This window comes from Chanodichthys erythropterus, chromosome 19 (assembly GCF_024489055.1).
Source record: "Chanodichthys erythropterus isolate Z2021 chromosome 19, ASM2448905v1, whole genome shotgun sequence".
NCBI lineage: Eukaryota > Metazoa > Chordata > Actinopteri > Cypriniformes > Xenocyprididae > Chanodichthys > Chanodichthys erythropterus.
The window spans coordinates 29,858,727-29,885,544 of NC_090239.1; the positions used below are offsets into that span (position 1 = coordinate 29,858,727).

At 37.0% G+C, this 26,818-nt stretch overlaps 1 protein-coding gene across 2 annotated transcripts in view; it reads left to right on the forward strand.

Annotated features, from left to right (window-relative positions):
* reep3b (receptor accessory protein 3b) overlaps window positions 1-26,818 on the forward strand; it is a 37,680-nt gene that overhangs the window by 450 nt on the left and 10,412 nt on the right. For both annotated transcript variants that reach the window (XR_010892644.1, XM_067369363.1), the window contains exons 2-5: window positions 16,180-16,252; window positions 24,273-24,349; window positions 24,642-24,762; window positions 25,035-25,148. Coding sequence is in view for 1 of the 2 variants with exons in the window: in XM_067369363.1 (XP_067225464.1) it covers window positions 16,180-16,252; window positions 24,273-24,349; window positions 24,642-24,762; window positions 25,035-25,148 (385 nt within the window). In the remaining variant the exon portion in view is untranslated. The remainder of the gene's footprint in view (window positions 1-16,179; window positions 16,253-24,272; window positions 24,350-24,641; window positions 24,763-25,034; window positions 25,149-26,818) is intronic.

A 26,818-nucleotide genomic window follows, 5' to 3' on the forward strand; every position in this document is an offset into this window, starting at 1 on the left:
TGTTTGATTAAAGCGTTTAGTGTTTTTTTTTAAACTTTTTTGGGAAGGATCCATGTTATTTGGAAGAAAAGAACTAGAATCATCAAGCCAGTGTTTGTATGTTATGTAGTTTGCCATCACTGCTGTATCAGAGGCTCGCGTGTCAGTAGTGAAATTATTCATATGCCAGTGGACGTGTCCGTGAATGTTTTTGTGTTGACGCCTATTATAAAGTTTTTTTTATTGGGACTTTTGGGTTAGGTGGAGCTGTCACAAACTTCTGACTCATCTCTCCGAACTTTTCCTCTCCCCTATGTTAACTTATGGTTGATGTCATTCGACAGGCCTGAACACATAGAAAGAAAGTCGTTTTACTTCTCTCACAGGGGATCAAAAAGTATGTCTACCTAACCTCTTTTTTTCAACATTTGCTGTCTCACAGATTTACAGTTTTCTACTTAATCAGTTCTTTAGTTATTTGATACCATGCCTATCACTATATGACATCAAAATGAATTTGGCTAGGTCTGTAAAGGAAAACAATAGTGTTCATTGAATAGGTAACTTGATTATGTAATGTTTGCATGCTTTTTACATCCAGTACTAATAAAGTGTGTTACATATAGGATTTTAAACAGAAAAGTCAGACATGTACTAAAACGAAGTACAATAGATTTGCACCCATTAAGATTAAACTAATAATGGCATAAACAAAAATCATCATTAATTATTAATAATTATAAAACAATAAAAATTCATATTGAATTAATTGTTGTAATCTGTTTTTTAATGTGCTATTGTGTAGGAAACTGAAACTAAACAATTGATAATTATATTGATTAATAATAAACAGTCAGCGTAAATTGGTTCTTGAACACTCAAACATAAAGAATAACCAGTATATCAGTCTTAAAAAATATCAGTCGATCTCTAAAACAAAAAGAGCACGTTTGCCTTTAGGCAGCAGGGTTGGAAAGATTTGAATGGTTGATGTGTATGTCCTTGTTTGGTAGCTCATTTGCAAACAGCAGAAAGAGGATAATTTTGGTTTATTTTGTGGGAAAGACACATTTTGCAACGTTGTCCTCTTAGAGTCACTAGCAAGCAGTTAGGAGGGGATGTAGTCAGTCACAGAACCCAGAAGTACCAATTACAGTCCACCTTGCTAGTTTAAGGTTATAATTCTGCGGTTAGGATTTTACAGCATATACGATGTAGAAGTTCAAATATAGGACAATAACTAAGCTTATGGCAAGATGATGAGAGATCAAGACCACATCGTCTGTTTAAAATACTGTGGGCTTATGTGCTGCGTAGACACTTTTATCGATGCGTTTTGCTTCCCAGCTTTGCCTCTTTTTGAATTATAAAGCACTATGTATGTGCAGAATAAAATGCTGTAAGCAGTATGATATTAGCAGGTAAATGCTAACGTTGAGAAGAAAATGTAGAAATGTCTGGTAACTTCATGTTCGTTAAGCTGGCCTCTGAGAACAGGTTTGCCCTCATTTTCTTTGGTCAGGATCACTGGTGTTTATGCATCAACTTCAAAGCCGTTTTTCTGATTGCTAAATTTAGTTGCTGTGACTTTTTTTTTTTAGTTTCTACTTAATTTTTTTATTACAAGTGATTTTTAGTTTCTTACTGTCATTGCTGTAGAGTTGCTGTCGTTGCAATGTCTCCACAATGGTGTTGCAAATTTATTGTCTTTTTCAGACATCTGGTAGAACTGCCAGATGAGACTGATAAATGTAGTGAAACGATTTTAGCTGCGCATAGAAAAATTAAGATAAGATGCAATCATTTATAGGGGTGTAACGATACACTCAGCTCACAATTCAGTACGCATCGTGAAACTGGGTTCATGATAAAATATGTATCACAATATTTTAACCAAAATAAAAAAATTAAACTGAAATTCAAATAACAGATTTATTTCCAAAACATTAACAATTTTCAATAACTTTGTTGTACATACATCTTAATAAACAATGTACAATATTTCAAGCTTTAATTGAACCTTCTGTATGTAAATTAACAATTGACTGGGTGTGTCGCTGAACAATAAAACTGAATTTTAACATGAAATTAGAATTAGGATAGCTGAAACCTAAGAAAGAACTTCTTAAATAAGTAAAACAATGGTGACACCAGAATAAATATATTCATGATTCTAAACCTGAAAATACTATACATATAAATGATGCAGCTAAGCCCTTTTTTACTGGTAAAATCTGACTTTTGGCATAGAACCCAACAATGTTGCCCCATTGCATTATTATACAATTATATTCAACATTATAAAACAGTTAGTTCCTGTCCTTGAGTCTGATTGGTCAATAGCTGTGTTTTTTACACAAAACACGGCTTTGACCGCTTCACCCAGCGGTTCTGTGTATCACTACACAACACCCTTAGCAATGTTTGTTCTCAACTGATATTGTTCATTGAAGCTTACTGTATTATGTAGAAGAGTATTGTGAGAAAGAGTTTGAGTGAGCGAGTTTATTACCTGCATTCAGATTTAGTATTTTCCTTCAGGTCAGTCCTATGTTCATAATTAAACAATATGTTTAAATGTCCGATGTATTATCTTGTCCTTTTAACATTTAAGGGGCTTTCACGTGACTAACAGCGCTTGTCAAAGCATTTGTCAATTGCGTCTTGTTCCGTTTTTAAAACAATCCTGTCTTTTCAATATAAAAGTCTTTGCCTCTGACTGACACACTCATAAAGACAATCTTTGCCGCCATCTAATGGCATAATAATGTAACTTCTGTTGCTGTTCATGGTCAGGGACTATTTTTTTCTGGTGGAAGGAAGGCTTTTAGAAAAAGTTTACTTCATGAAAGTTACATTGATGCATATTTCTTATGTACTTATTAGTATTACTTATTTACGATACAGCACAGCCTCTCGTACCTTATTGCTTATTTAAATATAGTAGTTTAATGTAGAACTGTTACTGTAACTGGTAACTTCCATTTTTTTCTAACGCAGTACATTTGCTCTTTCAATGCAGGAATTTGTTGAATTCACATTCACATTGAGGAGTGCTGCTGCAGCTTGTATGCACTTCAGATGATCAGTGACTATTGTAATTGCAAAGCGTGTCAAAATAATTTTATTAGTTCATCCAAAAATTAAAATTCATTTACTCACCCTCAAGTCGTACAATTACACACGTACATTTGAACGTCCGGTTTTACTACAGTATGTGCGTTGTAAATCTGTTCATTTTATAAAGCCATTGTGTCTCCACAGAAGACTTGGATTTGGATTAGACAGCTCGGTTTATTATTTTTATGATGTCTTTGTGACTTTTTTTAATATCTTTTAAGTTTTAGGGGAATTGACTTTAAATGGAGGGATAGAAATCTCTCAGATTTCATAAAATTATCTTCATTTGTTTTTGGAAGAAAAACGGAAATCTTAGGTTTGAAATGACATAAGGGTTAGTATACAATGACAGAATTTACATTTTTGGGTGAATTATACTTTATAAATACAGTGAGCTGAGTCTTGGATAAAATGAATTCTATATCGAGTCATACTGTTTACATCAACGATACATATCGTCGCATTTTTATGTTGTGAATTTGCATTATCTCGATATAACAGTGTATGGTTACACCACTAGTCATTTACAATTATGAATGTTCTGTTTCTTTTATACAACTGTTTATAAACAACAAGTTTAAGCTGTTTTTTGCACTGCCAGTGAAAATGGTTACAAATGAAACCAAAGCAGAATCAGTTGTAAAATATCAGCCACTTGACATGCCAGTTTAAATCCATTGCAGTATGCAAGCTGTGGCTTTTTTTTTTTTTTTTTTTGGAATATTAAATGGTTCAAGGCCTGATGGCTATGCACCTTGGCAGGCTTTTTTAGGCAAAATACATTTAGTCCCAAGAGCTGAACCATATGTGCTTCAGCATCTGGCTCAAAGTAATAGTCAAATCAATAGCATCATCAGAGTGAGCATTGCCTTCCTGTTTCTTTGCAGGAAACCTCAAAGTTGACCTAAACCTGAGTGTCAAGGCCTGTCTGAAGATTTTATTTTTTCAGCTGCACACCCTGAGAATGATACCCCGTTTCACAAAAATACTTTCTAGACCACTCAGTGCAGGTCCTGTTTCCTCCAGGGGCCCACTGGAGGAAAACCAACTCCTTGTTGTGAAAACAATGAAAGACTGATGTGCAGCACATTTATTTGTGTTTCATAGGGGCCGTGCAAGTTCTTTTTTTGGGAGGAGAAGAGGCCACAGGCAGACAGTTACCCCCTTTCCACCAGCACGAACCGGGTGCTAGTTCAGAGCTAGTGCTAGTGCCATTTCGGAGTTGGTTCAACTGACGAGCCTTCTAAAAACCGGTTTGCCTTTCCACGGGCTAGAGAACTAGCACAGAGCCCGGTCTTATGTCACGTATACGTCTCGTATGTCACAGCAAAGCTAGCGCTGCAGCGCCAAACACGCCAGGCTTGTTTGAGATGCATCAGCTTCCTGCATAGCGATCGCCGCATGACATCAAAGCTCTGCGAGAACGATCCAAAAGCGCAAGGAGTCGTATGCTCTACAAATGCTCCCGCGGATCCGCAGCACCCGCCGAATCGCTCCGCGCTGCTCCGATGCATCTCGAACAAGCCTTCTATCAACAATCGCAGATGTTTCACTACTGTTGATGCTCATAGCTTTGCGAACCTACATTGGCATCCAAACACGACTCGCCTTAATTTGTATATAGACGGAGATTACAATCGAGCTGCTATTAGCTCGATTAGTTGCTATTTCAAAAATGGCGGTCAAAAGTTTGGTCACGGTAACCCCGCCCCTAGCTCCTGACGCAAGCGGTTCTTTCTTCTAGCCCAGCAACGTTTTGGTGCTACTTACGAACCACTTTTCCTGGTTCGGAGCTGGTGCTTTGTGTGTCGAAAGACAAAGAACTGATTTGAAACTAGGCTCTGGCTCCGAACCAGCACTCAAACGGCCTTGGTGGAAAAGGGGTTAGTAAGGAGAATCAAAGCCTTCCAACAAAGTGATTGCTAAACTTACAAGTTGAGCAGACTTTATGGCTTTATTGCTCACTGTTAGGGCTGGGCAGTCTGACAGTATGTACCCTGCAACCATAGAAACCTCTTAACCGGTAGAGCGGGATGTGTCCCAAATGAGTGTAGAAGGGGTAGAACCTGTTATTAAGGGGTGTTTGTTAGGCACAACACAAAGTATAGTTTAGTTTATGGTTGCCAAGCAGCAGCTTAGTACATTAATAATTAATTAATTTTATATGCAGTGGTAGGCACAGGTATATCAGCTATTTAACAACAGCTGATATCTTTAACAACAGCTAATATTTTTTAAAATATTACTTTTAATTTTTGGTGTCTTTTATTTTTAACTCAAGTGTTACACAATGTGATACATATTCCTTTGTTATTATTAGTCATTAGGCTTGCAACCTGGTTCCAAATAAATGTTGAAAATAATCAAATGAAATAATCAAATGATTGGCCTTTAAAAAGAATTTAAGTATTTAATTGTGTTAAATTGTGCATTGAGCCTATTTGATATTTTGCATGAAATAAGTCTGACAAAACACATTGATCAGCTTTTTCCGTACTGGTAAAGAGAGGATGGCCTTTTTATATATTCCCTCCTGTATAATTAATTATTCATAGTGCCAGACATGTTTCTATAGTCTTTTCTAAAAAAAACAAATAAATAAATGTGGGTTTCCATGTCAATTGAATAACAAATGAGTCAGCAGTAATTTACATGACTGATATCTAAAAATTTGCAGAGCTGTTGGCTTGTTGGTGATAACACCAAACTACATGTTTTGCTTGGTTGAGTGTACTAGTAAGCATAGACTATTTTATTCAGTTAAAGGACAGTTAATTCATTCATTAAATCATAAATGTAATGTATAATAACTCCTCACAAGTTTCTGTCTTTGTTTAGGCAGCTGTCTAACCATGTACTAATTATTAAAAATGTTGGAATAGTTTTTAAATCTAGTTTTAGTTTTGTTTGTAAATAATCAATTATTTATAATATTAAATTATCAATCTGATTCTTGAAGAAATTACTAATTTTGTTTTTATTTTGTTTCAGTATTACTTTCATCATTAATTTCATCCCTCATAACTTGCACTGCAAGTTGTTCCACCTGCCTGTGATGACACATTTCATCAACAAATGCTACAAGCGAACAGTATACTGTAAAAGAATGTTAAATTTACAGTAAAATAAGGCAGCTGTGGTTGCTGGAAGTTTACCATAAAAATAGCAAAAAGTAGCAACTAGGGTTGTCAAGGTTTGACTACCGGAATCGTAATCACTGTACTAAAAAAAAAAAATCGAAGGTATCGGCATTTCTGCATTACCGGTATATTCGGTACCTGCTGATGGACGCTGCTTTCAAGCGCTCTTGTTGATGTTTGTTTGAGCACTCTCTGAGCGTTAAAGGTTTCAATTTACCCAGTGTTTTTACAAGCATTGAACACTGTAGCCAATCATAATCATATCTATTGAGTGCTTGAACGCGATGGCCTATCAGAGGTGCAAGTTGGTAAGTCAGTCAGAATCGTCTTAACACCTTTGAAAACGCATTAGGTTTTGTTTTCTTTAATGCGAGCCACAAACTCGCCAATCCTTTATAACCAATAAATTGTAAACACAATGTAAATAAGAGATTCATTGTTAAATTAAGACAACTTTTTTATTGTAATGGGAGTTTGTATAATAGTGCAGAATTCAGTGAGCTTGCCTTACACCTTAGAGATTGACAGCCTGGGGAACGTGTTTTTCAATTTCAATTAGCTACTTTTCCATATTTTTTGAATGTAAACCTGCTCTAGACAGACGTGTATGACCATTGCGCTTGCATCTTTTTCAGCATCTAGTGCATGACATGGTGTTTTAAAAACGCTACACTCAAGTTAAAATCAGTTCTACTTTTAAAAAACGCGTCTCGGGACCTTGTGTCTAACCCCCCCATTCCACTGCTTGCGTCTCATGTTTTTCAAAGCAAAAATGCGTTCTATGTGAATGAGCCCTTAGGGAGGGCTCTTCTCTGGCTTTCAGTTTATTACCCATTCACAATCTGAAGAAAAGTTTAGTTTTTCATGTTGCTAAGTACACTGCAAAAGTTTCTGAATTGACAACTGTATTTAAATGCTCACTTAAATAGGAAACTGCGATGATTGACAGTGATAACCAACAGACGTGACAAAATGGGACAAACATTTTTTAAAGTACTTAATTCAACAATTTTTTGCTCTGGTACCAAAATTGGTACTGAGGACCTCAAAATTTTACTGACTGCTATAGTTGTCAAAAGTACCGACTTAGGTACTAGTCAGTACTGAAATTTTAAAAATGTGCCGCTTTGAGCGCTGTTGAGCGGATTCATAAACACCCCTGATTGGCCACTGTGTTCACGCACTCATCGGATATGTCTCTGATTGGCTACAATGATCAACGCACAGGAATGTTTGAAAGCACACAGAAGTGTTTGAATTTGAAAGCGGGAACGGCAGCGTTTGAAAGCAGGCATCTATCAGCGGACTGGTCCACGATAGACACCTGCTTTCAAATGCTCCAGTGTGTATCTCTGTAAGCGCTCTGTGAAGAGCGTCATTGATAACTATTTACAATGTTTTTGAAGCATTGATAATTGAAGCCAATCACAGACATATCTGATGAGTGCATCAACACAATGGCCAATCAGGTGTTTACGAATCCACTCTACATTTTTAAAATTTCAGTACCAACTTGGAAGCCAAATCGGTGCTTTTGACAACTCTACTGACTACTAAAATTTTGGTACCATTCTAACCCTAGTAGAAACATTCTAAGTTTTACAAATTTAAATAAAAATGTACAGAAAACATTTTACATCAAAGGTGCAATATGTAATAATTTTTGTCCGCTAGAGGCCTATTCAAAACAAAGGCGTAGCTTGATGACGCCAAGTTTGAGCCCGGAATCTTGGGACATGTGGTCCTCACCTCAACAGACAGTGGAGTAGAATTGGGATAGGACTCGGGAAGAAATCCTTTTCATGGATGCTAACTTTACTGTAGTATGAAGCAGAGCAGGACCGAGTGTCGTGGGAGCTGAACGAGGCCTCTGGAGCGATGTATTACTGTTACTGAAAATAAAGCTGCATTTGATTATGCTATGTTAGCTACTTGACAAAATAGTTTTTTTTTCCTCTGTGGCATGATAAGCATGATACTCGCAAAAAATCAAGAAAATTAGATTTAGCCTAAACAATAAGAGTAATTAAACACCAACTAATTAGTTTTGTCTATAAATATATAAAAACTGTTGTTCCCTTGTCTATTAAAACATGTAATATATTAAAGCATCTTTGGTGTTTCCATGGCTTCTACAAAATAAAACCGGAAACCGAGGGTATCGCGGGTATGACGCAATTGACAGGCGGCGACTCACACGTCCCGGAGCCTTGGTTAAAATTGCAATTTTCTCACGATTTACAAATAGTTGCAAACATTTGTAATATTGTAAGTACTCAACTGAACAAAATATATAACACTGGCTTAGTGGTTTTTGGATATTTTACTGAAAAATTCTTACATGTTGCACCTTTAACTCATATTTGCTTTACATTTAAAAGTTTTTTTACTGGAAAGTTCTGTGATCACTGGCTGTGATTGTGTGAAGTCATACAGTCTTTTCTCTGTCAGTGCAGAAAGACAAATGACTTGCCACTGGAAACATGCCGCTTGTTTAGAACACCGACAGAACCGCTGTTTGTTTATTCGAGTTTGGTTCATGGTCCACAGACTAGAATTGTATTGTGGGAAAACCCTGTTGTCCAGTATCTACAGTCAGTCTAGCCTACTGCAGCTCCTCGCAAATTGCTGAGCAACGTTGTAGGTGAATTTCCTCATTTGGCACTGATTAAAACAATCGTCCAATGAAAGAAAAATACTAGTTATTAGGCACACAGAGCCACATGAATGCAAGTAATAGATCTGTAAATTACAGTGCTCCAGGGAGAGTGGAGGGGGGAAGGGTTGAGAGATGTGTGGAGCTGAACACCATTGTTACAGCCTGGTGCCTCTGCTGTTTCTATGGCAACAGGAAAATAAACTGCTGCCAAGGTGGATCCTTGGATGAGGACCATGCAACAGGGAGAACTTTGTGAACGTGTGCTGTGCACATCCATTGCACAATATTATAATTCTTGTGTATTAAAATGCTCATAAAATGTTTAGACAAGCAACACTATTATTTTTCATACTTGAGATTATTGATCCAAACAATCCCCTAACACTAAATAGTAGGGCTGTGACGGTAGGCATGACAACCGCGCCACCGCGATGGTGAAGTTGACACTGACCTTGTGGAGTGACACCGGCGGTAGTGTGACATCATATATATAAATCATATATATAAATCATATATATATCATATATATATCATATATATATATATATATATATATATATATATATATATATATATAATATAGAGTTTATGGTCAACGAATGGCTTTTCTGAGGTATAATGTTACGTGACATTGTTTGCAACACTGTTTTAACTGACATGATACATACATGATATCTTTCAACATATTTTTTTATTTTCATTCATGTTTATTTCGTTCTGTACAGTAGTAAAGAGGAAAGGATGATCGCATTCACTCACAATCCGTGAAAGTGTTCAAGATGAAAGCTGAAAAGTCTTTGATCAACTTTCTTATCATAGTATAAATAAATGCATAGCCTATTTGCTTATCCTGTAAGTTTGTGAATAAAAATGAAAATGTGGAGGAAATCAGAAGCTATTAAATATCTTATCATTAAAATATAAAAATTAAAATGATGGGTAATTATTGATTATGATGGATTTCTTTTTATGATCCTGTCCACCGCAACACCGGCGGTTGTTGGTGATTTGCCACCGTCACAGCCCTACTAAATATTAAACCAGTGCTACAACTAAAATTATTTTGATAATGGATTAATCTGTAGATTATTTCTTTAAATAATTGGGTAGAACATTTCAAAATAAGTAATTATGATTGGGCATGCTGCATTAAACTATATGCTTTTATTTAAAGTACTTAAAGGGGACCTATAATGCCCCTTTTACAAGATGTAATATAAAGCTGCTTTTCCACCATCGGGCCGAACGGTTCTTAATGCGTAACCATTCCATTCTATGCCAATCCGGACCAGCTGGTACGGTTACGGTTTTGTTTCCACTGTGGGTCTGATAACGGTCGCTCTTTGGAATGTATTATAAAAGCGTCATTCGTTGCCTTGGTAACGCAAAGGTTTACTTATGATATGAGATGTAATAACGACGGCGTTATGGCGGATGATTAGATATTTCTTTTAATTTTATTATTGATTTGTGTTTATGTCGCTCAAATAGAGCGCTTAGCCAGCTATGGAGAAAATGGTAGCCAGGCAACAGACAAGTGACCAATCCTGTGTCGACATCACTTCACAGATTCTACCCGGTTTGTGATGTCATCAACCCAGGAAGAAGCTTGTTGTAGTCCCTACCAGCTGTTTGTTATAGTCCTTAAAGGATTAGTTAATTTTTTTAATGAAAATTAGCCCAAGCTTTACTCGCCCTCAAGCCATCCTAGATGTATGACTTTATGAACATAATCGCAGAAATAATAATAAATATCCTGATGCATCCAAGCTTTACAATGGTGAGATGGGGATCAATGAGTATGAGCTGAAGAAAGTGCTTCCATCCACATCCATCCATCATAAACGTGTACTCCACATGGCTCCAGGGGTTTAATGAAGGCCTTCAAATCGAAGCGATGCATTTGTGTAAAAAAAAAAAAAAAAAAAATCATATTTAACAAGTTATGAAGTAAAATATCTAGCTGACATATGACACATTCTCATGTTTAGGACAAACTTGGGTTCAGAAGCAGCTCACTCTGCCTCCTCTGTTTTCCAGATGTGTTTTTTTTTACATAGAAATGTGTTTTTCACTTCTATAAAGAGATGCAACTGGCAGATGTTTTCCGTGCATAATGCGTACTGTGTAGACATGATTAACTAATGATCTGATTTGTTGTCAGTTAGTTGTTGCAGCCCTATATTAAACCCATAGACTTCAAGTGAAAGAGACATCCGAGCCATGTTTAAAGACTTGAGCTGCAGGACGTGACCACCCAGAACACCCTAGAATCGTGATGCTGAGTTCTGCGTTTGCAAGAACCACTACAGAAAATATGAAATTGTTTTCATTGTATTATGTTTTCTCATCTTGCTGTTTATTAATGATGTTCACTATAGAAATAAATTACATATGTTTCTGTAATAATAGTAAAAATTTTGGGCTGATATTTGAGTGGCCTGAGTTTCTGGGTCACACATTGTCTATAATGGGCAGTGGAAACAGCACAAGCTGTCCCCAAATTTAGCTGCACTGCTGAGTCAAGAAGCCTGTCTGTCTGCAAAGACACAGTACTTTTAAATCATTTGGAAAGTTTCAACTCGAGTTTACCAAAAAGCTACTTCGAAGGACTCTTTTAGTCCTTGGGGAAATGTCATTTTTCAAAGCACAGCTTTGGTATGAAAGTGAAACACTGGTTTCAGAGAGCAGCATTATCATCTGGAAAACATCAAGGCTGGTGCCTGTGAAACCTCGGAAAAGTCTGCTGGCATGTCAAAACGAATGCTAGTAGCAGCTTTCCTCTGTTGGCAGCTCCACATCTGTGTGTCTCCCTGTTTTTGTATTGTTTATCCCCCTGAACTTATTTGTGGGGGTCCAGACAAGAAAGGGATTTGTTTTGTGTTTGGCACCTCTGAGTGTGCGCTAATTGCTCTGTGACAATGGGAGTTTTGCACAAGGAGGAGGTTAGTATGTCTTCTGCAAGATCCTCAACAAATTTAGCCAAGCGGAACATAATAAATGGGACTCGTGTGAGAGCGACAGGCTGTAGATGAAGGGCTGGCACTGGGCCCATCTGCTGGTTTATTGGCTTGTCTCAGGTCAGTCACTCATAGGGTGAAATGGAATATCATAGTGATTCACTGAAATGAACATATCAGTGTGACTTCTTTTCCATCTCCAACCCAAGTTGACGTTAAATACAATTAAACTGAATAATTTCTCAGTTTAATCATTGGTCAAAGTTTCTGTGCGCAGATCTTTTAAACTATTAAGACTGGAATACACTAGGGGTGGTTAATCTGTCTGATTTCCCGATTCGATTCGATTACGATTACAGTCGATTTTCGATTATTAACGATTCTCGATTAGCGATTAGCGATTTTCCATTTCACAACAGTAAACGAAAATACACTACAAAGTGATTGCAGTATTAAAAAAAAAGTCAGCTACTGAATTACTTAACTCTTTCATTGAGTAACAACAACTCAAAGCACTTTCTGTGTCTTGTAGTTATAACTTCAGAATTATTTGTATGTAGCTTATGTTCTGTAGAACACAGAAATGAATACATCACATTGTGTTGTGACTCATCAAGTTGAACTAAACAATAACAAATAAATGAAAGGCTTATTTCCTTTAGGAAGTAGATCAGAACCAACATACTGTAGAAATTGGACAATTTTCTTCTAGAAAGACAATGTGTTCAGGTGGAGGAAGACTGCAGGTTGCAGTCGAAACATGTCAAGGTAAAGAAAAAGTATCGGTGGTTTAAATCGGCGCTTGTGACTTAAAGTCGAGTGCTTTTACTGTAATTTAGGCAGGCGCGCTCATAATAGAAGCGATTGAGAGCGCGGCTCATGGTTGCATAGCAACGACAGACGCCACTGGAGCGAAAGCGCATTGGAAAGGAGAATGCGGCGCGGACGCGATATGTGAATGCCCCTTAGAACGGCGACTTTTTCTTTGCATATCAGACAGGTAGCAACTAGAGAATAAGAAAAAGAATAATTTAGCGGGCCGGATTATGTTTTATTTTTGAGATCAGTTGCGGGCCGGCAGTTTGAGACCACTGATCTAACGTCTTTGCTGCTTACTTGGCGGCCACGGCCAGTGCAGCTGGCATCCAACTTAAAGGTGCATTGCTGCCCCCTACAGTACTGGAGTGTGAAACAGATTAGTGGGGGAAAAAAACAGATGATGACTGCGTGCGTGGCGGTGGGTGGTGGGCCGGCCCGCCGGCCGTCCTGGAGTACCGGCCGTTCTGTGATTCTCCAGATCACACAGATGGCCAGTCCGCCCCTGGCTGGGTGGATCGGTTGGTTGCTCGTTCCTGGTTCTTCCATTTTACACACCTGCTCTGGCTGCCGTTACACGCGCTTGCTAACTGGAACTGGGCGCGTTCGTGACGTTCAACTCCCGGTATAACATTTTTTACAAAATAAAATAATGCAAAAAAATAAATAAATAAAAAATCGATTTTTGAAAATTTAACAATCGATTCATACTCGTCCATAACATACTCGCGATTAATCAATAATCGATTTTTTTCACCACCCCTAGAATACACTATTGCCTGGTTTCACAGACAAGGCTTTAGCCTAGTCCCAAACTAAAATGCATGTTTGAGCTGTCTGAAAGTAGCTTGCACTGACACATCTTAATGTTGTATTTTTTCTAAGGCACGTTTATAAAAGCCACTTAAAGGGTTATTTCACCCAAAAATAAAAAATTCTGTCATTAATTACTCACCCTCATGTCGTTACACACCCGTACGAGCTTCATTCACCTTCGGAGCATAAATCCGATGGCTCAGAGAGGCCTCCATTGCCAGCAAGATAATTAACACGTTCATATAACCAGAAAGCTACCAAAGACTTATTTAAAACAGTTCATGTGACTACAGTGGTTCAACCTTAATGTTATGAAGCAACGAGAATACTTTTTGTGTGCCAAAAAATAAATAAATAAATAACGACTTTATTCAACAATATCTAGTGATGGGTGATTTCAAAACACTGCTTCATTAAGCTTCAAAGCTTTACGAGTCTTTTTTTTTCTTTTGAATCAGTGGATTGTCGCATGACAGTCACATGATTTCAGTAAACAAGGCTTTGTTGCGTCAAAAGTGTTTCGAAATTTCAATGGTTCACCACTGGGTGGCGTGACTTTGGCAGTTTGAAACGCACTCCAAACCACTGATTTGAAACAAAAGATTCGTAAAGCTTTGAAGCTCACTCTCTAAGGCCAAGTTTACACCAGGTATTAAAGGGTTAGCTCACCCAAAAATGAAAATTCTGTCATTTATTACTTACCCTTATGCCGTTCCACACCCGTAAGACCTTTGTTGATCTTTTGAACACAAATTAAGATATTTTAGTTGAAATCTGATGACTCCGTGAGGCCTCCATAGGGAGCAATGACATTTCCTCTCTCAAGATCCATAAAGGTACTTAAAAAAACATCTAAATCAGTTCATGTTCGTTCAGTGGTTCAATATTAATATAAAGCGACAAGAATATTTTTGGTGCGCCAAAAAAAACCCCAAATCGACTTATTTAGTGATGGCCGATTTCAAAACACTGCTTCAGAAAGCATTGGATCATAAATGAATCAGTGTATCGAATCTGCTGATTGGAGCGCCAAAGTCACGTGATTTCAGCCGTTTGGCAGTTTGGCGCACGATCCGAATCATGATTCGATACACTGACTCATTTATGATCCGAAGCTTTCTGAAGCAGCGTTTTGAAATCAGCCATCACTGTTATTTTGTTTTTTTGGCGCACCAAAAATATTCTCGTCGCTTTATAATATTAATATTGAACCACTGAATGAACATGAACTGATTTAGATGTGTTTTTAGTACCTTTATGGACCTTGAGAGAGGAAATGTCATTGCTCCCTATGGAGGCCTCACAGAGCCATCGGATTTCAACTAAAATATCTTAATTTGTGTTCCAAAGATCAACGACGTTCTTACGGGTGTAGAACTGCATGAGGGTAAGTAATAAATGACAGAATTTTCATTTTTGGGTGAACTAACCCTTTAAAATGCATTTTGGTCGATTGGATCACAAGTGGACAATCCTGAATACAGTTGTAAATGGGGTCTAAAAAGTTTTTGAGCTTGTCTAATTTCGACCACTTCCAGAGATAGTCGACAAGCATTTGATCGGATTGCTTTTGTAGTGTAGACGCTCATGTGGACAAATGTGTTCAAACAGCCACAAAAGACCGCCTTGTCTCTGCCTACTGAATTAATGCGTAAACATCATGGGAAGCGCGCTAGCCAGGTGGGATTAAATTTTGCCAGCTGAAGACCCAAGTTTGGTTTGAAGACTGAAAACGTATCAAGCACATTGCTCTCTCACCATTCCTGATTTCTAACATGCACTCCCAGCGTTACCTGCCGATAGACCCTCTCTTTTGAAAGTGGACAAAATAGACAGATTAAAACACCAGGTGTAAATGGGAATGTGTCTCCTTCATCTACTTGTGATCTGATCGACCAAATCGCATCTTAATACCAGGTGTAAACAGGGCCTAATAGACTTTAAAGTTGCTCCAAACACAACAAACCATGTTTGTTGCTAGAAGTGTGACAAATGAAAATGATGCGTGACAAATGTGTTTTAAAATATGCTAACATGTTAAATATCCTCCAACTGTATGGAATCAAAGAAAACTCTGAGTCTGTGTCAAGTTTCTGTGAAATCTGTCAACTCAAATCTGCACACTGGCTCTGACATTTGCCAACTAGCACTAACTTGTCCAGACTGTAAATTGGATCAGAAATCTGTGCAAAAATCATGTGATGTGTTCCAGCCTTTATTTAATATTTCAAGGACGACTTCTAGTAGACGAATGGTGCTTACTGAATTTGCTCTGCAAAATAGTGTTTAGATTTTCTGTCCTCAATATTATGGAGTAATTGTTGCCATTTTGGCATTTTCAACTAAAAAGAGCCATTACTAGTTTTCTGCTCTTCAAAAGCACGCACAGCTTTGCTCTCTATGGACTCCAGTATGGACTCCAGTTTAATGTCTTTTAGGACATGTTTTAAATTAGGTGCATTTTTCTCCTGCATTTTTGTCCCCTCTGTTTCCCTATTTTTTTTCTTTTGGAAAAGGAAATCGTTGTTTACCTTGTAAACAATCAGTCAGAGGAAGTGGCTTTTAATAGAGCTAGACATACAGACGGGAATATCCGTACCCATTAATCGTTCTGCTTTTGAGGAATATCTGGAGTGTTACAGTTTTTTTTCCTTTATTTATTTGTTTTACCCTCTGTTTCTTTACACAGGCTGGTTTTTGGAAACCTGTATCCAGCGTACTATTCCTACAAAGCAGTGAAAACCAAAAACGTCAAAGAATACGTAAGTATAAACACAGTTCATTCATGTACATTTCTTCTGGTTGTTTTTGATTTAGCAGGCATTTGATTTTTCAAACCAGCTTGGTTTGCTTAGGGTTTACTCACACTAGGCACGGTTACCTTGAACTGAGCACGATTGTCCCGAGCGGGCCTTATGACCAAGCGGGCCAGGGCGGGCTAAACGAACCGCGCCAGGGCACAGAACGGAGCACTCACACTTGTCAAACGAATTGGGCTTTGAGGGTCAAACGCGCTCGGGCACGGTTCAGAGCGCCTCGTGTAATTTACTCACCCCTATGTCATCCAAGATGTTAATTTCTTTCTTCAGTTGAAAAGAAATTAAGGTTTTTGATGAAAACATTCCAGGATTATTCTCCTTATAGTGGACTTCAATGGCCTCCAAACGGTTGAAGGTCAAAATTACAGTTTCAGTGTAGTTTCAAAGGGCTTTAAACGATACCAGACGAGGAATAAGGGTCTTATGTAGTGAAACGATCGGTCATTTTCGAAAGAAATTCATCTGTATATGCTTTATAAACACAAATGATCACCTTGCACGTGCTTCCGCTTTCCGTATTCTTCAAAACGCTTACGCTGTATATCCTACACCTTCCCTATTCTACTTACGGAAAAAAACGGAACTGGCGCCGTGTTCGTTCCGTAAGTTGAACTGTATATAAAGCTGTATATAAAGCTGTTGAACTGTATATAAAGCATATACAGTTGTATTTTTTTTTTTTTCGAAAATGACAGATCGTTTTGCTAGATAAGGCCCTTATTCCTCGTCTGGTATTGTTTAAAGCCCTTTGAAGCTGCACTGAAACTGTCATTTTGACTGTCTGGAGGCCATTGAAGTCCACTATAAGGAGAATAATCCTGGAATGTTTTCATCAAAAACATTAAAGGGGTGGTTCAGTGTTTTTTTTCTAGGCTTGACTGTGTTTTTGGGGCACAGTTTAACATATCTTAATGCTTCGTTTTTTTGAAACCGCTGTATTTTTCATATATTTTACCTTTATTCTACACCTCTGTTTCCACTGTCATATGAACGGCTCGTTTGACTTCCTGCTTCTGTGAAGCCACTCCCTCCGAAATACGCATTGTGCTCAGATTGGTTAGCGGGCCCAGCGTATCCAGAGCCATTGTGATTCGCTGAAGCGTCCGTAAACGCCACAGCCCTTACTGTTTGTTACCGGTTACGCGAGCTTCGGTTATATTGTATGCTCAATTTGATTATATTGCTGTATCAAATTGAGCCCGAATCAGACCCAGATGAACAGCAAGGCTTTAAAGATCGTTTCTGAATGGTATTTCATTTTGTATTTGTGTCAAAGTGTTTAGATATGCTGTCACTGCTGTTTGTTAGCTTTCAATATACAGTTTTATCCTGATTAAAGCTTTACTGTAGTCGAATACATTACTAATAGTAGCATTTTTGTAAAGGTAGCGTTTAATTTACAGCATAAACAACTGTTTGTCTATGAACATAGAAGTTTGTTGGTGTTTGTTGAAGAAGTATGCACTATAATACAGCTAACTGGCTAGCGAAGCAAAAACGAGTTGCTCTTTGTACTTGTCCTTGATGCAACCAAAAAATAGCAACAGAACTATACGTTTAAAAGACATGTACAAACAATAAAACGTACTTGCAGTTTGAAGCCAATAAACAGCAGCTTCTGCTTTTAAAGTGGGCACTGCTTCTTTCAGTAAAAGCTTTTGTGCATTCAGTAATAGCCATCCAGCATTGAACTCGTGTAAATTCTGGAAGCTGTCTTCAGCGCCGCATCCAGTGTAGAAAATATCACTGATTATAATGGGTTCTATATTTTTTGACGCGTGCGCCGCTCACGCCTGGTGTACACAACACTTCCGCTTTCATTATGCTGCACCGCATGGCCTCACCCACTTTGTTGCGTGTTCCCGGGGACATGTTTTGCAGGGTTTATGATGTCACCAACCCGGGAAAAAGCTCGTTGTAGTCCAAACCGGACGTTTTTGTAGGCATTAAACTGCCATAACATTAAAAGACAATATGTCTGTTTGCATTCTACTTTCAGCGCTGTAACTTTACAGATACTGTTTATGCTCAAGCAGCAACATTACACACTAACTAAAGTTAAAAAAGTGAAATCGCATTGGACCACCCCTTTCTTTCTTCAGTCAAAAAGAAATTAAAGACATAAACATCTTGGATAACATGGGGGTGAGTAAATTATCAGGAAAATTTTATTTGAAAGTGGACTAATCCTTTAAGTGTCCTGCTCAAGAGCTCAGTGATGATCATTAATCAACACTTCTACAACTTTTGGGTTACTAGTCTGGATCTCTAACGACAAAACCACACCACACCTTTGAATGGGACGAGAACAACAAAGCACATTATTGTTTCTGTGCGTGTTCAAGCATGTTGGGAGGGAGTGTGTGTTGGCTTGTATGTCCGGATCAGGTGACACGTTCTCTCAGCACTTGCTTGTTTTAAAGGGCCCGACCTGTGAGGGCCCATCCTACTTCCTCAGGAGAGTGATCAATGCAATGAAATGCTAATTCAGGTCCGTTCAGAATCGGTGTCATTTATAGTCAACAATACCTCTAAGCAACAATGCGGTGAACCTGCAAACCAGGATATGATGAAGAAAAAAATGTTGAATGTGGTTTTGCCCCATTGAGAACAAACTGTCATGATCTTCTGGCAGTGTTCCCTTTGTTCTTGTGAAATGATTAAAGGAATGGTTCACTCAAATCAAATTGTGTATTTTAAGTTTATTTACTCACCTTCTTTTTATTTATTTTTTTTTTTTTAAATGTCCTCCTTTTGTGTTTCATGGTTTGGAGGAGTGACATAAAAGTGAGTAAATGTTCAGAAATTTTATTTTTTGGTGAACTATCCCTTTAAACGTATCTTTTTATTTGCTCGTATGCCTTTGTCTACTTCAGATGGCTAATATTAGGCTTAGAGGTTGTACTGATGGTATTTCAGTACCTTAGTAACTGTAGAGTCTGTTTGTATCTGTGCTGCAGCGCAGTAAATTGAGTTGCTCCTCACTTTTATAAGCTAAGCCAACAGTCCTGAAAAGGACTGTTTTATTTGTCATTCATCTCAATATTTCAGAAAGTCTCAGAACCATGAAGTATGCCATGAACCTGTGTGGAGTTGCCAAACCAGGTCTCACTTGCCTATATTATTTTTCATCTTCTCCTGTTTACTTGCAGAATGAGTACTTCATTAAAATCTCAGTTGAAGCAGTTAATATCTTGTTTTTAACAAATCTTTGCATAACTGTAACAGCCTGCAGCCAACAATGGTGTGTCAACAAAGGTGCTCTATGTATATATAAATCTATAATATAAACAGCCATGGCATCAACAATAATGATTTTCTGAACATTAACATTTTCATTAGAAAATGGTTCCTAATGAACGGCTTCATCTGTGGAAACCAACAAAATACTGGGCAAAACATTTCAGATTTGCTTTCATTCTGTCAAGACACACAGAACAATGTGAAGATATTCTAGGAAAGTGTGCTTAAAGAAATGTTTTATGTTCAATACAAATTAAGCCTTTTTGAAAGGCATGTTGAGCCTTTTTGTTAAAAATGGTAGTTGTAGTTGGCAGAGCTTTACCATTCTAAGTACAGAAGTAACATTTTAAGTTTTATGAACTGAACTTAAATTTACAGTTTAAAAACTTTTTGATTAACCGATATAATGTTAATGTAAAGTAGTCAAATCTGTTTTATTCTTTTATAACATGCTGAAAACCACCATAAAAACATAGGTGGTAAAGCTACACGATGAATCAAAGTTCATCACAAGTAAAAATTTAACAACGTAAGATGTATAAAACTAAGAAGAAACAGATATGTAATTGAAGATCTATATAAATGTCACACAGGGACTTTTATAGTGAGCAAATATTTAACCAATTGAGGTACAGTTTTTTTTTTTTACAGTGTAGCACTGAAAATCATGCAATATATTTTTTTATATATAAAACTTTCAAAAATCATGTTTACAGTAACATACTACAGTAAAAGCAAACCATGACATTGTTCTGGAGTGTTTCAAAGCAGAAATGTGCAGCTTGAATGTATGTTAACGATTAATAAACAATTCTGTCAAACTAGTTGCATGTTATTGTACTAATATTTAAAATATACTGGCCTGAGTCGCTCGTAGGCCAGCCATTAAGCCAACTTTACTGTCAAGCCCATAATATATTTGATCTGGAGATAGATGCATTAAACAGTATAAGAACACGTTTATGTAAACAGCAGTAGCGGTATCGCTCAACTCAGGAGAAGGGACATCAGCAGCCTAAGATCACGGATGTTTATATGCTTTGCTAGAATGTTGAATGTTCCTGAACGTTCGAATGGAAAGTCAGTTTCGGTAAACTTAGACTTTTAATAGCAAACCCTTGGAAAAAAAGAAGAAAGCTCAATCGACCACAAAAGCAGCTTTTTAAAAAACATGTCATAACCGTTTCTGCGTTTGCCTTTGAGTGCAGACTGGTAATTGAGAAACCTCTTTCAAATCATTTTCGAAATAGAACTGGACAAATGATGCTTTGTGCTGCAGGCCTTTTTATAGGACCGGCAGACTGGAGTTGCTGGTTTATGTTGGACTTAAAATAAAGTTTAAAGGCAGCTTGACAAAGCCTGTGTTTACTAGCATAGACTATAGATGCTCTTAGAAACCACATTGTGGTTTTGCCTCTCGGAGAAAATCTGTACAATGCCTACAACTCCTGTTTGTTAGATAAACAGAGTGGGTCAGCTCATATGTCTTGCTGCTCACTTTAAATGGCAAACAAAGAAACCTCTCCATGGTACACACACGGAGCAGGAAAGGAATACGTCCATTCACAATCAGGATACTTCAAAGGCTTTTATTTCCATTGGAAATCCAGGCTACACAACTCCTTATCCACATGCAGCGCTGAACAGGAAAGGCATGCTTGTCTTGGGTGCCGGCCCATTCTTGAATCGCCTTTAACCCAGTTTTACAGCGAGGTAGAACAAAGCAGTTGAAATTCTGCTTACATCTCACATACTTCTCTAATTGAAGCCAGGTAATTGCAGACTTGTAATAAATAGGTTTGTCTGGAGGATTATGGGAGGAAGGCTTCTAGATCTGATTAGATTTCATGTATCGATGCGGTCAGCAACCAAAGCGCTCCGGCAACGAGAAAAGATCACCGCTGGTGGATTTCGATTGACAGTTTGTCACGGAGCGGCAGCTTTCCAACGGCTGATGCAACGCATTGATCTCTCTCAGACCGCTGAAGGTTCATTGGGAGGACACCAATTAAATCTGACGCCTCCTGTCAGGCTGGTAATGCTGCCTCTGCATGGATTCATTTGACTTTGTTCAGTGAGGCTGAAAATATCACCTAATACCTCCGAGAGCTGCAGCTCAAGGCTGGGGATCACATGACTGTCTGCACGGGCGTTTGAAATTGAAATGCTAAGAAGCTGGCTGAAAGCGCGCTGTGGTTGAGAGCAGAGGAGAGGTAGAGCATACCAAACAGGTCTTGCTGCAGAGAGACACACACAGAGAGCTGGGATGGAAATTAATGTCACGGCCGTAATGATTTTTTGTTACACTCGACTGTGTTTCCGTCTCCTCCTAGGAAAAGGGGTGCGCTTGGATTTGTGTTAGCGAGCCACACTGTGTGGAAAGATTAGGCGTTCAAACTATTGAACAGAATTTTTATTTTTTTTTTATTTTTTTTTTTTTTACATTCTTTGGCATGGTGTGTTTTATGTTTGGGTGAGTGTGATGCATCTTGGCGATAGGTGATCAATGCTACATTAAGAGTAGCATCCCACATTGCACAATATATCTGTGCACTGTATCAGTTGTCATCCAATTTTGTTTGTTTTATTGGTGTAAAATATTGTAAAATTGTAAAATATCAGAGAACTTGTTGTAGGAATTTTAAGAGTATTAATTAAGCTATGAACTAAAACAGCAATCTACAAGGTGAATCATTACAACATTTGACTTGAAGAAAAAACATATTTGAAAATTGGTGACAACAGTAAACTGTATATAGGCCTGTCACAATAACTACTTTTTGTTGTGCGATATATTGTTCCAGAAATAATTGTGATAAACAATATTATTGTCTTTTTAAGACCATTTCATGCCACTGAATATAATCATAAAATAAAAGCATAATAACGCAAGTAGGCCTACACACTTTCAAATGTAAACAACCATTTAATTCTTTAGATCATGGAAATTAAGGATCAAAAAATGTAATATCCTAATTAAAAAAACTTGAATAAATAGTAAATATTTTCTAAAAAAGTGCAAAGTAACAAGTAAAAAAAAAAAAATCTGAACAAAGACATTTATATTTGCACCAGAACAGTGGATTGTGGCTTTGAAATTGAGAGCTTTCTTCCAAACTGTCTGTAGTTGTCAGGAAAACACTATACCGCCTGACTGGCAAAATGTTGGTGACATTCATTATAACCTAAACATAATGGGCGATATATTGTGTCACCAAAAATTATTGAGGTCATGTACATATATTGCGCGATAAATCGATATATTGATTATTGCGACAGGCCTAACTGTATATTGTCATTGTCATATACAGTCTGTTTTTAGTATAGCAATGTTAGTTTCATGTCTCTTGTATCACTTCACATGCCTTTTCTTTTCACATAATCAATATTGCCATTAGCATGTTGCTAAGCTAACACCATAGTACTTTAGTAGAAAAATACACATTTATGTATTTGGGAAGTAGTGGGATAATGTACAGGTTTATTTTGTTTATTTTTATACCGCATTTTGTCAGGTTTATTTTGCGACAGTGACCAGGTCTTTGTTTTTTAAACACAGGATCTAGGGAATTGGGAATTTTGATTGATATTGATGGCCAAGAATAAATTTTATGCTATAGAGAATAACAGTGGTGGTTGACTTCTATACGGTTTTTGTTTGTTTAAAAAATAAAATAAAACATAAACATTGGTAATGTTACATTAAAAATTGTAATCGCTTGACAGCCCTAATTTTTTATCAAATTAATTACAGGACGTGGCTATTAATAATTAATCTAATTATTCACACATCAAATTTGGCTGAGAAATTACCCCCAAAAGATAATTTAATTTAAAGTCATTTTTTTGTGTTAAATGAGAAAAGCATCAAATGGACATTAAATTTAGCTGTAGAAATATATATATGTGTGTGTGTGTGTGTGTGTGTGTGTGTGTGTGTGTGTGTGTGTGTGTGTGTGTGTGTGTGTGTGTGTGTGTGTGTGTGTGTGTGTGTGTGTGTAAAATATATATATATATATATATATATGGCTTCTTTTTTTTTTTTGCTTTAGAAAGAAAGTCATTGAGTCATTTATTAATTTAATTAGTTCAAAAAGCTGATTCATTTGTTCAAAATGTGTATTGTTCAAAACGTGCACAGCCAGTTCTGCTCTGGCTTTATAGGTAATATTTTCAATGGCAAAATTGAGCAAAAACAAACAATATTATGTCTAAAACATAAAACAATATAAACTTATTTATTGAACTGCTTTTTTAAATCAATATCACATTTGTACTCATGCTATTGGGGACAAAACAACTCTTGTGATATTGCTTAACTATCGTATGATATAAATATGAGACGACAACTCATACAGGGGCTTTTTTTCCCCCCTGATATCTTGAAATTTATTGATATAAAAATAGAATATAGAATTATAACTGAATTCTGTAGGCTTCATCACACAGTGATGCCAAGCTTCATGTTAATCAGCAATCAACTTTATTAAATGTCAGATGACCTGCATAGATCTGGGGCGGGGCGTGCGTTAAACGCGTTAATAATTTTAACATGTTATTTTTTTCCATAACTAATTCATTAAGTTGGCGCGTTAAATCGACAGCCTTTAAAAAAAAATCAATTATTGATTATTTTTTTATGTCAGTGCACTTAACATAAACATTGAATTTATTTAACATTTATTGTTTTTGTTTGTTTGCTGCTTTGTTCCTTTTTCAGGTGCGATGGATGATGTACTGGATTGTCTTTGCCCTGTTTACAGTAGTGGAGACGGTCACAGATTTAACTATTGCCTGGTGAGTCTGACACTCGAGCCTTCTTTGACACCAGCAGCATGTTTACCTGATTACAAGTGATTCATGTCAGGCTGAAGAAGCAAGCCGTTTCATTTAAGATCTTGTTTTTGTTTCTCTAGACCAAGGAATGCAGGGAAGCAATCAGGGTTTAATGAAACTAAGTTGCTGTTTTAATTTAGAGTAGCACAAATTAATTTGTTGGAATACAGCTTTAATGAGTGTAATTATGTCAACTGATTAATCTGATGTAACGGGGGTCCTTGTATCTGTCTTTCTCTCCTCTGATCTAAAGGTTTCCCCTCTACTACGAGATCAAGGTTGCATTTGTGATCTGGCTTCTGTCTCCCTACACGAGAGGAGCTAGTGTCATTTACAGAAAAGCCCTCCATCCTCTGCTTTCCTCCAAAGAAAGGGTGAATCTCCTCTTCACATTTATCCTCTGGGTTTGCAAAGCACTTGGACAAATATTGTATTAGTATTCATCATACTGCAAAATGAAAGATGAATTTGGGCACTGTTTGTCCCTGTTGTTCTGTGATCCTATAAGAATAGACCACCAGTTGAGAACCAGTGGTCTAGTACTGCTTTTATTCATTTGCAGTACCACATATTTCTGCATATTATATTGTTTGATACTGTGCCTGAAGACCAGAAAGTACTTAACCTTCTTCTGATGTTCTTGAAGGAAATTGACGACTACATAGTCCAGGCGAAAGAGCGAAGCTACGAGACCATGGTTAACTTTGGCAAGCAGGGCCTGAGCATTGCTGCAACTGCTGCTGTGTCTGCCGCTGTCAAGGCAAGTGTGTTTGTTGACGATAGTCAAACAGAATCAGAGAGAGCTGTTTTGAACACTATATATTTGTGCTTTTTATATGCAGGTTTATTTTGTGTGGGTGTTTTCAATGCATTTAATGAAGCTAGAGAGTCCTGGAGTCCAGTGTGTCCTTATTTAAAAGAAAAAGTCAACATGAAATGAAAATGGACTTTTTTACTTTTTTATTAATGCAGAAAGAAAACATTATTGTTTTTTAATCTTTCATCGTGATGTAATAATTTGCGTTTCCTCTAAAAAAAAATTAACCAATAGCCAAATAGCTATTTATGCATTATTTAAAAGACTGCTGTAGGTAATGCAGCCTTGCTTGCTAATAGTAATAATATCTTGCTAATAGTTATCACAGTAAGTTACTCTTATAATATTCTGTTTCACTCAGAAATAAACTACCATTTAAAAGGGGGTTATTTATTTTGTGGTCTGTAAAATTTTAAATAAAGTAAATTCACACTTTAATTTAGCAAGGACATTACATTTATCAAAAGTGTCACTAAAGATTTTTATAATGTTACAAAACATTGTTCTTTAGTTTTAAACTTTCTATTCATAAAAGTATCCTGTCTATCAGTTTTCAACATTGATATTAAGAAATTGAGTTTGAGCCAATTTCTGTCATCACTGGAGGAATATGTTACATTGTAAAGTATATTAAACTAGAAAGCAGTTGTTTTAAATTGTAGTAATATCTAGTGCTGTCAAACGATTTATCGCGATTAATCGCATCCAAAAAAAAGCATCATATATATGTAAATATTTATATTTATATATAATATAAATATAATATAAAAATTCCTGTATACATCTAAACATTTATTAAATATATATATAACTTTTATTTTGGATGCGATTTAATCGTGATTAATCGTTTGGCGGCATCAGGCACTTCATTCAAAATCGTTTTCAAAAAAACTGTTGAATGGTAGTGTGTATCACATTATGAAAGTAAAAGTGTTGCAAATGATGTTTCGTATTGACCTTAAAGGGATAGTTCACCCAAAAATGAAAATTTGTTTATCTGCTTACCCCCAGTCCATCCAAGATATAGGTGAATTTGTTTCTTCAGTCGAACGCAAATTATGATTTTTAACTGCAACCGCTACCATCTGTCAGTCAAATAATAGCAGTTAATGGGAACTTCAACTATAACAGTAAATAAAACTAGCTTAGACAGATCCAAATTAAACCCTGCGGCTCGTGACGACACATTGATGTCTTAAGACACGAAACGATCAGTTTGTGTGAGAAACCGAACAGTATTTATATCATTTTTTACCTCTAATACACCACTATATCCAACTTCGTTCAGCTTCCGGCTAGTGAGGTCAAAAAACGCGCTCTGATGACGGAAGTGATGTCTCGCCCATATACTTCAATGAGCGCAAGACATCACTTCCGTTGTCAAAGCGCGATCAGACCTCACCAACCGGAAGCTAAACGGAGTTGGACATAGTGGTGTATTAGAGGTAAAAAATGATATAAATACTGTTCGGTTTCTCACACAAACCGATCGTTTCATGTCTTAAGACATCAATGTGTCGTCACGAGCCGCAGGGTTTAATTTGGTTTTGTCTAAGCTAGTTTTATTTACTGTTATAGTTGAAGTTCCCATCAACTGCTATTATTTGACTGAC